Source organism: Crocodylus porosus, unplaced genomic scaffold, assembly GCF_001723895.1.
Source record: "Crocodylus porosus isolate Cpor-Errol unplaced genomic scaffold, CroPor_comp1, whole genome shotgun sequence".
Classification (NCBI taxonomy): Eukaryota; Metazoa; Chordata; order Crocodylia; family Crocodylidae; genus Crocodylus; species Crocodylus porosus.
Genome location: NW_017728934.1, coordinates 7,554,161 through 7,570,390, shown reverse-complemented (window position 1 = coordinate 7,570,390; position 16,230 = coordinate 7,554,161). Strand labels below are relative to the sequence as shown.

Here is a 16,230-nt window from a genome sequence, read left to right as displayed (position 1 = left end):
GCTGAAAGCAGCCTCAAGAGGCTGCACCTGACCAGGAAGGAGGCTGCCTGTAGCCTGGGGTTAAGTAGCCACCAGAAGAGCCAACAGCAGGGCTTTCTTCTGGTCCCTTGCTTGCACAAATCTCCTGGCTCTGCAAAGCCTCTGAAAGATAAGAGGTAACCAAAAGGCAAAGCCTGAGAGAACTGCTGGAATACAGCTAAGTGTTAGCTTATCTATTGTCTTGTTGTTTCCCAGTTGGTTTAATAAAAGGTATCATTTTGGAACCAAGGGTTCTAGTTTTTTGTATAGGTTATTTACCTGACACATGATACTGAATTTTAGCCAACTTTTGAAATGAAGTCTTCATATTTTCCCAAGGAGGAGTCATTATCAATGTGACCAAATATATACCAAAACTAAATCAGTCAGGTTTCATGTCCCCTGTTTCTTATCCTTCCTTGGCCTATCGTTCAGGACAAGGTGACTGCCTATGTCCTGTTCCTTTATAGACCACAGCCTCCTGACCCACCTGCTCCAACCCTGATTGTCTACATCTGGGTCATGCCCAGACAGGTAGATAGAGTAATCTTTCCAAAAGACTTTTAAGAGGGTATATTTTGCTAATGATAAACAGAAACTTATCAGATTCCCAGCACATCAATGGAAATGATTCTTTCCCTCTATCCCACTACTGAGGCCACATCTGGAGTACTGGGTCCAGTTTTGGGCACTGCACTACAGAAAGGATGTGGCCAAATTGGAGAGAGTTCAGTGGAGAGGGCAATAAACATGATGAGGGGGCAGGACACATGAATTACAAGGAGAAGCTGAGGGAATTGGGCTTATTTAGTCTGGAGAAGAGGAGCCAGAGGGGGAATTTAATAGCAGCCTTCCCCTACCTGAAGGGTGCTTACAAAGGATGGAGCTGGGTTATTCCCAGTGACAGAACAAAGTGCAATGGTCTCAAGTTTCAGCAAGGAAAGTTTAGGTTCAACATTGGGAAAAACATTCTCATTAGGAGGGTAGTAAAGCACTGAAACAGGTTAACCAGGGAGGTTGTGTAATTTCCATCCTTGGAGGTTTATAAAACCTGGCTTGGGAAACCCTTAGCTGGGATGATCTAATTGGGGATGGTCCTGCTTTGAGCAGGGGGTTGGACTAGATGACCTCTGGAAGTCTCTTCCAAGCCTAATTTTCCATGATACTTAAAAAAAAACAAAACAAAAGGATGAAACTATTTCTCATGGAAAAATAGGCCCGGAAGAATGCTCTCACTATGAGGGTAACTGAGCACTGGCAGAGGGGACAGACTTTCTATCCATGGAAGTGCCTCCGAGCAGGTTAGATGAACATTTTGAATGTGCCTGAGATGGTTCAGGCAGGGATGATCCTGCCTTGAGCAGGGGGTTGAATAGACGTGGCCTCCTGAGGTCCCTTCCAGCCTGACTTTTCTTTGATTTTTCCCCTGTGCTCTTGTTCAGGGGAGGGGAGAAGACTGTGGCCGGATTCCCTCCTGTGCTGCAGTCCTGTCTCCAGGGGGTATTTTATGGAAAGGATTTCACAAGCTGTTTCCACTAGAGGGCCCTGGCTCTGGCTGAAGGAGCAGAGGCTGCTCTGTCTCTCTCTGCTCAGTAGATCCTGGGTTGAGCTTCCTGGGTCACAGCTGCTGCTGCTGCTTCTGTAGTCTGAAAAATCAGGCTGGGAAGCTGCTGTGGGTCTGTGCTGGGGAGAGATCTTCATTACAGCCCATCCATGCCCAGCCCTGGGGGAACTTTCTCCAGTGGCTGAAACCAGCCCCAGGCTCTGCTGACACCAGCTGCTGAGCTGGAGACTCCAGGTAATGGAGAGACCTGGGGGAAGCGCTGGGGCAGGCAGGGCAGGGGTCTGCACACACGGCCCCTCCACACCCATCTCTGCTCCCCGGGGGTCTGTGGAGCTGCTGCCCTTGCTGGCAAAGGACTCTCATTCCCCGGGATAGAGCTGGCAGGAGCGGATCCAGCCACTGGGGTGGTGATGCCCCAGGGACAGGACGATAACAATGGCAGTCCCCAAGCCAGAAGAGGCGGGGGACAGAGGGCAAAGGGAGGACAAGACAGAAGGGAGCCGACAGCAGGGAGGGAGGTGAATCCTCTCCAGCCCTGCCCAGGCCCCTTCCCTGCAGCGCCCTGGGCAGAGTCATTGTCCTGTGACCAAGGTGAGGAGCAGGGAGAGGAGAAGCCAGTCCCTGCCCCTGCCTGGTGCCCAGAGCATGGGCTGTCCGTGGGCCACAGCAGCATTTTGGATTTTGCCCTTCTCCAGGGTTTGGGTCCCCTGGTCCTGCCAGGGTTGTATGTCTGGGTGGGCTTAGTTGTGGCAGGAGGGCCAGGGCCATGCTGTGATGGGGAGCCTACCCTGGCATGAGCGCTGTGTAGTTGGATTCCTGTCTGTGCGGAGGATGACAGAAGGTGCTTTGTCTGCATGTTGGGTCTTTGTCATTAAGCTTCAGCAAAAGTCCCTATTTGAGAAGCAGGCTGCAAACAGAGAAAGGCCAGACCCTGCCCCAGAGGACAGCAGTCTGCTGGGTTTATGCAGCTGCTCATGCAGATGTCTCCTTGCTCAAATCAAAAGCCCTGCTAAGACATCTGCGTCTTATGACAGAGGTGCTCAACCTCCAGTCTGTGGGCCGGATGCGGCCTGCAAGGCCATTTCATATGGCCTTTGGGGTTTCCCATGTGTCCAAAAATGTGGAGGCAGGGAAAAAGCAGAAGCACTGATTGCTGCTCCTCTGCTGCCAAGTTTCCAGACCTGTAGAGCCCCACAGGCCAGACATGACCCTGCATGCTAGACTGCAGTGGGGCTTGTGCACGGGGGTCACCCCACAGCCACAGCACATGGGGCTGGGCCAGCACACCAGGTCACACCCACACACTGATGCTGCGTGCCCTCCCACTGCTGGATCTAGCCCACAGACCAACTTCATGATCAGGATTCAGCCTGCAGGACTGGAAGGTTGAATACCACTGTCTTACGAGGTCAGAGAAAGCAGAGTCCCAGACATGGAGAGAGGTGTCTTAGTACAGGCTAAAACTTCCCACTGGAGTGAATGGGCAGCCAGGCACATCCTGGATAATGAAGGATCCTTCTCTGGAGGTGCCTGAGTCCTGCCCACTGAAAAGGATGGGGGCAGAGTGAATTATGATTCACTTTTAGAGAACCCTAACTGTGGGCCTGCTCCCCATGGGATGTAGAGAGCTATGTGACTGGACAGTAGGATGCCTTCCTCAGCCTGGCTGCAGAAGCCAGGACAATGCTGGCAGCTTCACGTTAGACACAGGGCATCAGGTAGAATTTTTACTTTAAGTACATGGAAAAAAAATCAAGTTCTAGGAGACTCAGATTAAGCATGCAGAATTAATGGATGCCTTGATTCATCTCTCAATCCTTACACATCCCACCTGCATAATGAGGATAATATTGCTCAGAAAGGTTTTGTGATAAAAAAAAAATCTATAATGTTTCGGAAGCCGTTAGATCAGCAGTTCCCAACCTCCTGAGGCTCACCACACCCCTCATTAGACTCAGAGCCCCCTTCAGAAATGCTAGCTCTTAATTTGTACTTATTTTTTATTACAGAAAAATACTAGAACAATTCTTCTGTTGCAAAGAAGTCTAAAAGAGCAGAACATGTCAGTCTGTTTTTGACACTATGGATTCCTATGTGAAATTCCTGGGTTTATCATGTGAATCATGTTTGTACACTCAACAGTTTTCATACTGCACATTACACTGTGGCATCCTTGAAAGGATCTGAAGGCACCCCAGGGCTCCCTGGCCCCCTGGTTGAAAATCAGTGCCATAGTGCAAGTACTCTGGGAGAGCTAAGGAAATCAATCCTTCTCTTGGTGTAGTAGAGTATGTATGCATGTAGAGTAGCTCAGGCATGGACTCTCATATCAAAGGAGCCAAAATAGTACGTTGAATAGCTGGTCATTAGTAAGCACTCTCCCTCTATGCACTTGATGATGCAGGGGTTTTTGTGCAGAAAGCAGCATGGACCAGGTAATTAGGACTACATCATGACACATACTCAGAGTTTGCAACAGTGACACTAGCATTCGCTGACCTGAGTGCTTGATCTTGCCCCCTTAATAACGTTCTTCTAATATATTGTTTCTATATGTGGTTTCCTTTTTAAACAGGAAATTGAATGAATAGGAATGCCATTGACTGGGTCACCTGCAGGGCTAGGGCCATCATATCCACTGCGCAGACCTCTGTATAACTGGTTGCAGTAGAAGGTTGTTATCTCCTGTACAGACCAGTGCTAGAGAAGAGCGAGACACTTATTTTGTTCATGGAGATGGTGAGTCTGAGTAATCCTGGGTTCCAGGCCAGGTCCTGAATGCAGCACACGCTAGGAGGGAGCACGTCCTCTGCCACTTCTGTCACATTTCACCAACCCCCCCAGCCAGTCCCTGTCCTTTTTCATAGATTCATAGATTGTTAGGGGCTGGAAGGGACCTTGTAGATCATTGGGTCCACTGAAGTTGATAGTACAATAGAGGAGTTATAAAAATGTTCTGTCCCTTCTCCTTCATAGGAGGTGGAGGATGCAGAAGGCACACCAGGACTGATATGGAGACAGTAGGGTTATTTGGGAAGGGGGACAGACATCAGTGGCACAGATGTGGAAGATTATGGGAGAGTAGGCCTGAAGCCCCTGCCTCATCCCTCACTGCACATACCTGATCCCTTCTGTCCACCCACCTTTCCCTGCACTTCTCTTCCCTTTTCCCAGGCAACAGAGCATGTGAAGGAAGGAGAGTCTGGTGGGAGATTTATTTAACTCAAGGATGTCAAATAAATGGCCTGTTCACCAGATCCAGCCCACTGAGCTGGGTCATTTGGCGCTCAGCCTTGATGAAGGGAAACTTTCCCATGACTGTAGCTAAGTGCCTGGACAAGAGCCACAATGCTGGGAACCCAGCGGTACCCTAGGAAGAAGCCCAGCACTGCAGCTTTTTCCCATGCTGACAGTCAAAGACCTTCTGATCCTCTTTCAAACTGGCATTGGAAGGTGGTCCATGAGTCTGATCCAGTGCCAGATGAGTTTGATATCTGTGATTTAACCCACACTGAATGTTGTGATATGAAACTACTGCAAATAGGGTAGTATTCACGAGTAGTTCCTAGCTTTGGGGGTGGTTGGGGGGGGTTGTACACACACGCGCACGTATGCACATGTGTATGAAAATGTAAGTATTTGACCATATATGTATAATCAGGTGGTTTACCTGTAGGGCTATGTGATTTTGACTATGGGAGGATGAGTTGCTTGATTCAAAACTTATAACAAAACATTCATTATTTGGGTAAAATCTTCATGCCATCTTCTTCCCATGGTGTGATTTCCTTGTTGCAGCTCAAGCAAAATATGAATATTGTCTAAATCTCAGGAATAGAGTAGTTAGTGGGCTTGTCATTCCTGGAACAACAACAATGAAAAAGCCTATCAAATTTAACCATGAATTGCTGTAGTTTAGGGTCATGATGGTCTGTGGTGCAGTGCAAAGACCCTTGGGCCCAAATCCTAGTTCACATTATGCACCTATGTGGCACAGAACTTCAAGTTTTGGTACTTAGGTGCTGTGATTGAATAACATCTCCCTGAGCAAAGTAAAGCAGAGGAGGTGGTAGTCCCCACCTATTAGCCCAACAGCCTAGTGGTCAGAGCACCTACTCAGGGAGCAGGAGAACCTTGCTCTCACTGTTAGGGAGGCGGGGAGTTAAATCTGCATTTTCTGCTACCTAGCACAGCATTTTAAGCACCAAGCCACAGGCCAGTCATTATCCAGGGCTCTCTACAAACCTCCTTATGAAGCTGAGCCACTGCCTAGTGCATTTAATATTTAGTGGACAAATAGCACCAGAAAAGTGTATCTGCTATTGGAAGCAAGGGTCCAAGCTAGAACCCAAAGCTTCTACCCCTCCAGAGCAATTGCACTGAGACACACAACCTCTACTTTACAATTTTCTTCCAGGCTCTATATATCTTCCTCTCTGTTGCTTGGTGGATCAGCGGCTAGGTAATGTCTTATTTCTGTTTGCTAGTTAAAGCACTGTGTTGAGAAGCAGGAGATTCAGGTTCAGTGCCCCCCCCCAGGTGAGAGGGCCCTAGAACCTGAGTGTCCTGCTCTTTGATCAAGCGCCCTAACCACTAGGCAAGAAGGCTGCTATCTTCCACCTCCAGCATCTAACAGTTGCAAACTGTGATTCTGCACCTAAAAGTTCAGGGCTTACCCAGCAGTCTGCACTAACTCAGGCAGTCCTATTTTGCCACACAGCTGCCCAGCTGGAGCACAGACCTGCTGAGCCTGCTTGGTGTGCGGGTGGATGAGCTGAATCACAGATTGCGTGGACGCTCCAGACCCTGCAGTTCTGCAGTGCGTATGCGCCATTTGGGTGCATAAAGCGAAAGGGGGGTTGACTCTAGAAGACTGTGATGAAGTTGCTTCCTCCCATACAGTTAAACCATTGGTTCAGAAAGAGAAGTAGGACTCAAGCTAAGACAACATGACCTAAATATTTCTGGTAATAAACGAGTAGCCAAACCCCAGCAAAAGTTCAAGAAACTTGAGTTCCAAAATCAGTGAGAGATTGCTGATAGTTAACTCCAGTTACTGCACAGTCTTTTAGTACTTGTGTATGCAAATACTAAACGACTGTATGGTAACAACTGCGCAGTCAGCGTCTCATCTAGACGCAGCCCCCTGGGCAATTTTCCAGAGGCTTAAAATCTGGTCAAATTTGAGTAGTCTTTCATACGGCTGGCGAAAAGCACATGCTGACATAAAGACTGTCCTGGGGACATTTCAAATCCCTGCTCTGGACGTTTGAATATGGGTGAATCTGGGCGAATCGGAGCCTGCTTCACACAGATGACTGAGCTACTTCGACTGACTTTTTACAGAGCAAGTCAGGCTGCAGCAGGTGCCCAGTACTGACATTTCCAAGCCAAATGGATAAAGTTTGGGAAAGTTGTGTGTAGCTGAAAAGAGGATGTTACCAAGGAGAGTGTCAGGGCATCTTAGCAATGAGCAGTGCTGCCATCTGTGTCTAGAGTTGAAAAATCTGCTGTTCTCTACAGATGTGTGCAGTGCACGTGGATGACCAAATGTTGATTGCTGTGTGAGGTTTGTTGCTACTGCCAAGGAGAAAAACCAAGACTGGCATTGAAATGTATCAGAGACCCTCCTGAAGCCTCCCTCATTGCCATTCGCACCTTAAGAGTAACTTCCACACTGCCTCAGATCGTCCCATCCTCTGGCAGGACGAGGAAGGGAAATGGCTGCAGAGGAGCCAGCTCAGGTAGGGGTGTACAAGGAGCTCCTGGGGTGATGAGTTGGGCACAGGAGAGGAACCAGTAATACCTTTAATGGGAGGTCGGGATGGGCATAACCTGCTGATAGGTTATAATAGGGGTCAACCTGCCTGAGCTGCAGTGCTAGTGCCTGGGGCAGTGGGCACTAAAGAGGAGACACTTGCTGTTTCAGGGGCCGGTGACCTTTGAGGAGATGCCTGCATATTTCAGTGAGGGGCAGTGGGATCTGCTGAACCCCAGTCAGAAAGCCTTCTGCAGGGATGTCATAGGTAAGGGGTTTTGTTGTAGTGATTTAGAACCCATTGGGTCCCCGGAGCATCCCAAGGCAAGCTTTGCTTCTTGGGTTTCCCAGCCCCTGAGGTTTCATGGGGATCAACCCCAGACAGTGTCTGTGGGAGACAGCCCCTTGCTCACCTGTCCTGTGGGAATAGAGATTCAGAGTTACAGCAGTGGTTGGAGCTGGGCAAATAATGTTGGATGAAAGTTTGACACCAAAAAAATGTGGATTTGCGAAAATCAAAGCACTTTTGTAAGATCTGCCCATTCTAATGAAATGCTCAGTGAGAAAAAGTCAAGATATTTAATTTTGATATGTTTTGTTAAGTCTTTTATATGACATGCTTTTATGTATTAAAAATATTGGTCTTTAGAATATTTTTATCAGCTGAAAAATGTATGTGTGCACATTACACACACACACACAAACACACACACACATTTAGATAGAACATAAGCAGTGGCATACTGTGTCAGATTAATGGTCCATCTAGCTCATTATCCTGACTCCAACAGTGGCAGAAGTGGATGTGATAGAAAGAGAGAGCATTGAACTGGATATATCTAGAGTATTCCACACACACACACACACACACACACACACACATATATGTGCATGTCTATGCATAATATATACATATATGTGCATATCTATGCATAATATATACATATATGTGCATATACCTTTTAAAGTACGTTTAATATTTTAATGTAAAGTCAAAGCAAAATGAATCCAAAGTTTAGACTCAGAACAACACATGCTGACGTTATTACAATAAAATTGCCCAGTGGTGCCAGGTTGGGGGTTTTCAGAACTTTCAAGCTGTGGAAAACTAAGAAGTGTCGGCTTTTCATTCTGGTGCATTTCCCACAGCACCAATTTTGATTCTCCACTTGCACTAACATGACTCACTCCTCACCTCTGCTGCATGCCTGTCATATTTGTGCATGTTCTGTCTGTTATACATACACAGGGGTGCATGTGCACACAGACTCAGAGTGCAGCCAGAAGTAACAACTGAAAGATCTCCACATGAAACACAATGAGTACGTAGGCACACCTATGAAATGTTTCCCAGCTAAAAGGTTTCAAATGCTGCAACCTGCTCTGCAGGGGTACTAGAGCAGGCTGTAACAACCCATGGATCTGCTCTCTGCTCCCAGACAGGGAGGATAAATAGAGGAGTGCAGGGGGAGACCCCAACCAAGAGGTAAAGGGAGAAGGGGACAAGGATTCCTGGCCCTTGCTGCTGGTGCAAGGAGCCTGCAGAGCTCTGTCAAAGCAAGCCACAGGAGGTCAGCCCAGCTCCGGGTCCAGTTGTGGCCTAGGTCCCAGTGGGGACTACCAGTGCCCCTGGACCCAGAACAGGACCAGGCACATCATGTAAAGCAGTCCAGTTTTGAAGCATTTCAACCACATTTAGAACATTTCAGAAGGCTTGTGCATGTGGATATCTGGTCCTTTGCAATGTTTTAATCTGTCCACACCCTCAGAGTTATTCCTCCTTTCCTGTTACTGCCTTAGATATGCAGAGGGCTTCAGGTTTGAGAGGTTTAGTAAGAGACAAGAGGCTTAACCCCAGGCTGTTTCTGTAGCAGCAAGTCCTCAATAGCAGCTAATCCTTTTATACAGGGCCACAGCTCTTTCTCAGCAGACATCTGATCATCCCAGGGCCCTCAACCGCCTAGCATATAGATGGGTGACAATTCACAGATCTTTCTTTTTAATAAATATTACCTGGGTGCATCTCCAACCCTGATCTCATTGGTTTTCTCTTCTCTGAGCAGGATTTCCAGTTCCCAAACCCAGTGTAGTCTCTTGGATGGAAAAACAGAAAGAACCATGGGCCACAGATCTCCTGGGCTCTGAGCAAAAGGAGCTACTAGGTGAGGTGTGCACAGGTAAGCAGGAATTGGCTAAATTAACTTGGAAACTGTTAGCAAGAAAGAAGAGTTTGCATCTTGGGAACTGGCATCTTGGGAACTGGCCCCTGATACTTCCATCCCCACACTGGTTGTTTTGGTTTCTTCCTTCCTTTCCCCATTCCCCTCTCTGAGGTTCCCTCCCTCCTGGTACAGGGAATGACACCTGTCTGGATCTTCCTCTGTCCCAGCAGATGACAGGACCATGAGTGAAAGCGAGGAGGAGAGTCCCCAGCAGGAAGATTGTGAACCCATGGAGCCAGGTGGAAAAGTGTCAAGGGGCACCAAAGAGTATGTCTCCCAGGGCCCTGAGCAAAGAAACCCTCCAGTGCAAAGGCAGAGTGAACGTGGCCTCCAGGCAAAGGGCTGCAACCCCCTCAAAAGCATTGGCCTCTCACCACGGAGTGAAGCCGGGGAGCGCCCCTACCGGTGTGAGGACTGTGGGAAGAGCTTCAGCAGCAGCTCAGCCCTCATCATTCACCGACGCATCCACACGGGGGAAAAGCCCTACAAATGCCCAGAGTGTGGGAACAGCTTCAACCAGAACTCAGCCCTCATCGCCCACCGGCGCATCCACACAGGGGAGAAGCCATACGCCTGCCCTGACTGTGGAAAGAGCTTCAGCCACGGCTCCACCCTCATCAAGCACCAACGCATCCACACAGGAGAGAAGCCCTACACCTGCGAGGAGTGCGGGAAGAGCTTCAGCATCCGCTCCACCCATGTCCGGCACCAAAAGACACACACAGGCGAGAAGCCCTACGTGTGTGGGGAGTGTGGGAAGAGCTTTAGTGACAGCTCCTACTTCGTCCAGCACCAGCGTGTGCACATGGGCGACATGCCTTTCACCTGCCGGGACTGCGGGAAGAACTTCATCTGGAGCTCGGCCTTGGTGCGGCACCGGCGCATCCACACGGGGGAGAAGCCATACCGCTGCCCTGACTGTGGGAAGAGCTTCAGCGAGAACTCCACCCTTATGCGGCATCAGCGGATCCACACAGGTGAGAAGCACTACAAATGCACCCAGTGTGGCAAGAGCTTCAATGACAGCTCCTCCCTCATGCGGCACCAGCGCATCCACACTGGTGAGCGCCCCTACCAGTGCCCTGACTGTGGCAAGAGCTTTGTGGACAGCTCCACCCTCATCTGCCACCAGCGCACCCACACAGGTGAGCGCCCCTACACCTGCCCCGACTGCGGCAAGAGCTTCACCGAGAGCTCCACCCTCATCACTCACCACCGCGTCCACACGGGAGAGAAGCCCTACACCTGTCCTGACTGTGGGAAGAGCTTCAGCCAAAGCTCCAACCTTGTTACTCACCAGCGTATCCACACAGGCGAGCGCCCCTATTCTTGTGCCGACTGCGGCAAGAGCTTCTACCGCAGCTCAGACCTGATCCGGCACCATCGCACCCACACGGGGGAGAAGCGCTACAAGTGTCCTGCCTAGAGCCTACCCAGCTTCTGTGGGGAGATAACGGGGGACCAGGCTCCAAGGATGGGCATCACCAGAGCTACCACAGACAACTATATGCACAAGGCCTTTGCCCAGAATATCTGCAATGAATGGCACATGAGCATCTCACACAAGGCTGGGGGTTCACAGCTTACCTCCCTCCATCTAGCTCAGCTCGTGCCAGCTTCTCAATGCCCAGAGTAACATTCCCTTCTCCCAAGAGCATTTGCCTTCAGGACCCTTCCAACAGCCTGGACTGATGGGTTTACCTTCGATGCCTCCTTACACTGACTACATTGGGTTTATTTTTCTTGTCAGACACGGAACCAACTCAGGAATCATTGTGGCATCATATTTTTTCCCACCCTCACCCACATAAGCGAGGTTTTTCCAAGCCAGGATTATGGCAAATAATAATTTTAGCATATTTTTTAACCAAGAGCCTTTGTCACTGTGACCAGCAAAGAGAGGCAGACAGATTACAAGGACGAATGATAGTTTTGTTTGTTGACGTGTAAAGTTTTGTGTGCAAGTCTCTGGGCAAGGGAAACATTAGGCCTGAACCCTTTTCCCAAATAGCTTTTAGGAGAGAGTCCTTAGGAGAGGAAACCTGAACCCTTTCCCTGGTAAATCTTTGCATGCCAGAGGGTCCGAGCAGAGAAAGCTTTCAAGGTCAAGAGGCTCCTGTAGATGTTGCAGCTCAGCATTAAGAGAGATGCTGTAATGTCCCCATTGTATCACTGCCCCTTCTCTTCCAAGATAGTGTCTTAGATCCAGGTGGCCCCAGCCCATGGAAGCCAGTCCTATTGCCAGGCTGAGGTGACCTGGACAAGAGACCCTGGGGTTACTTCAAGGTTGGGGGAGGAGGAAGGAGTGGGAGCCAAGAGAGGAGAGCAATGGGTGGGGATGCTGCATTGCTGCATCCCAGCCAGCTTTCCAGGCCAGATGTTCAAAGGCTTAGCACTCACACCTAGGGGCAGGTTTGCTGAATATACCTCAGCGCAGTCTTCTTAGCTTAGATGCTGAGCAGTGTTGACTATCCGACCACCTCTTGGGATGATCATGTTGCAGCTGAGCTCTGAGAGAACTTTGCCCCTGGCTGCTGCTGTCTGATGCTTCCAGGAGGCCGTACCTACTTTGCAGCTAAGATTTCCAGTGCTGCCCTAGGGGGGTCTGAGCACCCAGAGCCCTGTGTTCGGTATATGGTGTCCAGATCCCATGAGGCAGCACTAAAAGTCTCCTCCCAGGAGTCTTGAGACAACTCTTTTATGCCCTAGTGTATCTTCTGCTTCTTTAAGAAGAGCAAAACAAGGGAATTCCCATTGTGCATGGGCAGGTGAGTTGTGGGGAGTCTTATTAATGTAGAAGGGAGGATGTTCCAGGTAGTAGCAAGTGTTAGAAAAAATAAATCCCAGGATTGTTGCAGTTTTTTAAAACACTATCTAATAAATTGTCTGTAAATGCCTTCAGGCTCAGGTCACATACGTGCCTACACCACTGGTTTCTGTTTATAAAGTCTATAAAATGGCTTCACCATTTCACCCTCTAGGATCTCAGGACAAAGTGATCCCCAGGCTCCTGCTTTATTTGCGGTTAAACTCACTTTAGCCAGTTTAGCTCTCAGGTGGCTGCAGGGTAAGGGAAAACCGGAAGGTAATTTCAGAGCAATTTTGCCTTTCTCCACTTCAAGATGCACTGAATTCAGCAGTATATCTTTGGGAAAAGAGACCCATTTTCCTCGCATGTGGGCAGAAGGGGGCAGAGTCATTACATCTTCAGTCATTTCTGGGTTGTGCCCCTTCTACACCATTACAACATGGATGTCACAGCTTCACAGGATAAAGCCAGAAGGCTGGTAAAGCCACTAGGCTGGGACTGAGGTCAGAGTGTGGTTCCCACCTGTCTTGTAGACTTAAACCTTGTGGAAGTCACTTATTGTCCCTGTGCCTCCAGTCACTTAACCTCTCTGTTCCTCCAGTCTCCAGTGGTGAGATGAGTCTCCTGAGACTGTAAACTCCTTGGACTGATGACTGTCTCTCACCTGGAGCCCAGTACAATGGGGTCCTGATCTCAGCTATAGCACTAGATATGCAATGGTAGAGGTGGTAACGCAGTACTAATGCCGTGCTGTGCACTACAGAAGCTCCTTTTCAGCTCTGCCTTGAGGCCCCTTTTCCTAGAGATGAACCTCATCCTCTAGCAGATTTTAAAACATAGGCTTTGAAAAGACTCCTGGGTCATCAAGTTCATCATGCTTCCAGCCCCTGACCAAATGGGTCTAGAAGAACGCTGGACCTGGTCACAGAGCACCCAGGAGCCAAACAGCTCCCCACTGTGAGGCACAAGAAGAGGGTGGAGCGACAAGGGCATGTCCAGGGCAGAAATTATTAAATCAAATACGCTGGGTTGGTCCTAGGAAGTGAGCCATGTCCTGCACTAGGGGTAACAGTGGGTATGGATGAACACAGCCAGATCCTCAGCCAGGCTGGATGCATGATTTACACCTGGCCAATACACACATCTGACACTGGGTGGCAGTGGAAGTCTCTTACTAGAGATGGGTAATGCAAACCTCAGGCAACACAAAATCTCTGCTGCCTCACAGCAGAAATGCATCCAACTCCCAGGGCTTAACTCCCTTCTACTAGCCTCCCTATGCCCAATGGGGCCCCCTCTCCACTCTGCATCAGGCTCACTCTGCTCCAGCTCCACAGCCATGCCAAGGCAGGATGCAAGGTCCCAAGACATGCAGAGACACAGAGCTTCCCTGGGGCATCAGGCCATTCTGCACCCTGGCAGCTATAGGTGGGGGCCACTCCTGAGGTTGCCTCCGGGACCCTGGCTCTCTCACCCTGCATGAGGGCTGGAAACACTCTGCAAACTCAGTAGTGGAGTGTGTGAGATTGCCAGCCCCATGGATCTGCCAATGTCAGCCAAAGGGGTGCAGACTGCAGGCACCATGGATGCAGACATTCCTCCATGCACCTCCTGCCCTGCACTGGGTGCCCAAAGCTACCTGCTTGGCTCCACACTGCCACACTGAACTTGCCCTTTAGCTTGTAGAGGGAAGAGGGCAATGCCAAGCTGGGCTCCCTGCCTCCACATCCAGCACACACAGCTTTGTGGGGCTTTAAATATCACTTCTGGGGGCTTAGCCGGTTAGACTTTTATTTCAGAGCACGAGAAGAAGTGACTGCACTCAGCTGCTCATTCACAGGTGCTAGAAGCAGCTGGGGAGAGAGAACGGGCTTCTTAATCCCCTAGGCAAAGTCCAGAGGGGGAGGCGGACAGCATTTGGGGCTCCAGTGCTGGTCCCCGAATAACTGATTTGGTTTCACCAGTGGTAGTGGCAGAAGGGAACCAGCCCTGGGGAACCAGTCTCTTGGTGGCTCTAGACCTCAGACCAGGAGGATGAGGCTTTCTTCAAACAGTTAGTGGAAGTTTCCTGATCACAGGCCCTGGTTCTCACGGGGGACTTCAATCACCCTGACATCTGCTGGGAGGGCAACACAACAGTGTGCAGGCAAGCCAGGATATTTTTGGAGAGTGCTGCAGACAGCTACCTGGTGCAAGTGATGGAGAGGCCGACCAGGGCCCGTGCTGTTCTTCACCTGCTTATCACAAACAGGGAAGGGTTGGGGGCAGTGCAGTAGTGGATGTAGCACCCTGGGCAGCAGCAACCAGGAGATGATTGAGTTGAGGATCTGAGCACAGGAAAGGGGGAGAGCAGCTTTTGCGCAGGCAGAGCAAGGCACTGGGACCAAGACCAGTGCTGACCAAAGCTGACTCAGACCAGTGGACTGGGAAGTGGGATTGATTTTGATTTCAAAGTGGAGCCTGAAGGAAAACAGCCCCAGGTGGAGCTGAGCTGCAGGACCCACCATGCGGGAAGCTCCTGGCTGTGGATCCCTGAGCTGCAGCAATTCAAGCCCCCAGGGATCCCTTTTCCCAGCAGATCATGTGCCTGCAGCTCCCGTAGCTGGGCCAGGCAAGCCCTGCACTCCCACGGCCCAGCTCAGCCGCCCCTGCACAACTCACACCATAGCCCTGCCTGGTCCTGCAGCACCAGGCTCCCGGGGCCCTGCTCCAGGCACGATGTGCTGATGAAAGCTTGGTTTCAGAGTTCCTGGGGCCAGACGGGAGGGAGGTGGGGGGCCCTGCAGTCGCAGGTGCATTTCCCCTCTCCATAGTGGTTATTCCTTCCTCTCCCCATTCCTTTCTCTATGGTTCCCTTCCCCCAGCACAGGGAAAGACACCTGTCTGGATCGTCCTCTGTCCCAGCAGGTGACAGGACTGTGAGTGAGAGCGAGGAGCATCTGGAACCAGATGGGAGGGTGTCCAGAGGAGTCAAAGAGGATGTCTCCCAGAGCCCTGAGCAGAGAAACCTTCCAGCATGAGGGCAGAGTGTACCCCATACCCATTCAAGGTGAGAGGCTGCAACTCCCTCAAAGGCAGAGCAAAGCTGGGGAGCACCTCTGTCCATGTGAGGACTGTGGAAAGAGCTTCAGGAGCAGCTCAGACCTCATAATTTCATGCTTAGGGGCAACCAACACAGGTTCATTAGTGGCAGGTCCTGTCAGACCAACCTCGGGCCTTCTGTAATCAGATCACCAAATCATTAGATGCAGGGGTAGCAGTGGATATAGTCTTCCTGGACTTTTGGAAAGCCTTCGACACTGTCTCTCACCCCGTTCTCATTAAGAAACTGCACAGTCAATTGGGTTGCCAACTGACTGGAGGGCTGCCAGAGTGGTGGTGGATGGCTCATTTTCGACCTGGAGGGATGTGGGCAGTGGGGTCCCCCACGGCTCGGTCCTTGGGCCCGCACTGTTCGACATCTTCATCAGTGACTTGGACAAGGGGGTAAAAAGCACCCTGTCCAAATTTGCTGATGACAGTAAGATGTGGGGGGATGTGGGCAACCTAGAAGGGAGCAATAGGCTGTAATCGGACCTAGACAGGTTACAAGGGTGGGCGGATGAGAATAGGATGGGATTCAACACAGACAAGTGCAAGGTGCTGCACCTGGGGAGGAACAACCGGCACCAGGTTGGGAAACTCCCTTCTCGTCACTACAGAGGCGGAAAAGGAACTTGGAGTCATCATTGACTCCAAGATGAACATGGGCCGGCAGTGTGGGGACACAGTCAGGAAGGCCAACCGCACCTTGTCTTGCATCCACAGATGCATCTTGAGCAGGTCCAAGGAGGTGATCCTCCCCCTCTATGCGGCACTG

General features: G+C 50.3%; 1 protein-coding gene across 1 annotated transcript in view; it reads left to right on the top strand.

Annotated features, from left to right (window-relative positions):
• Window positions 1-1,648: 1,648 nt before the first annotated feature.
• LOC109317470 (zinc finger protein 271-like) overlaps window positions 1,649-16,230 on the top strand; it is a 42,570-nt gene continuing 27,988 nt past the window's right edge. The window contains exons 1-6 of the mRNA XM_019546180.1: window positions 1,649-1,816; window positions 4,158-4,321; window positions 7,106-7,326; window positions 7,512-7,608; window positions 9,404-9,517; window positions 9,730-10,986. Coding sequence (XP_019401725.1) covers window positions 7,303-7,326; window positions 7,512-7,608; window positions 9,404-9,517; window positions 9,730-10,986 — 1,492 coding nt within the window. The 5' untranslated portion in view covers window positions 1,649-1,816; window positions 4,158-4,321; window positions 7,106-7,302. The remainder of the gene's footprint in view (window positions 1,817-4,157; window positions 4,322-7,105; window positions 7,327-7,511; window positions 7,609-9,403; window positions 9,518-9,729; window positions 10,987-16,230) is intronic.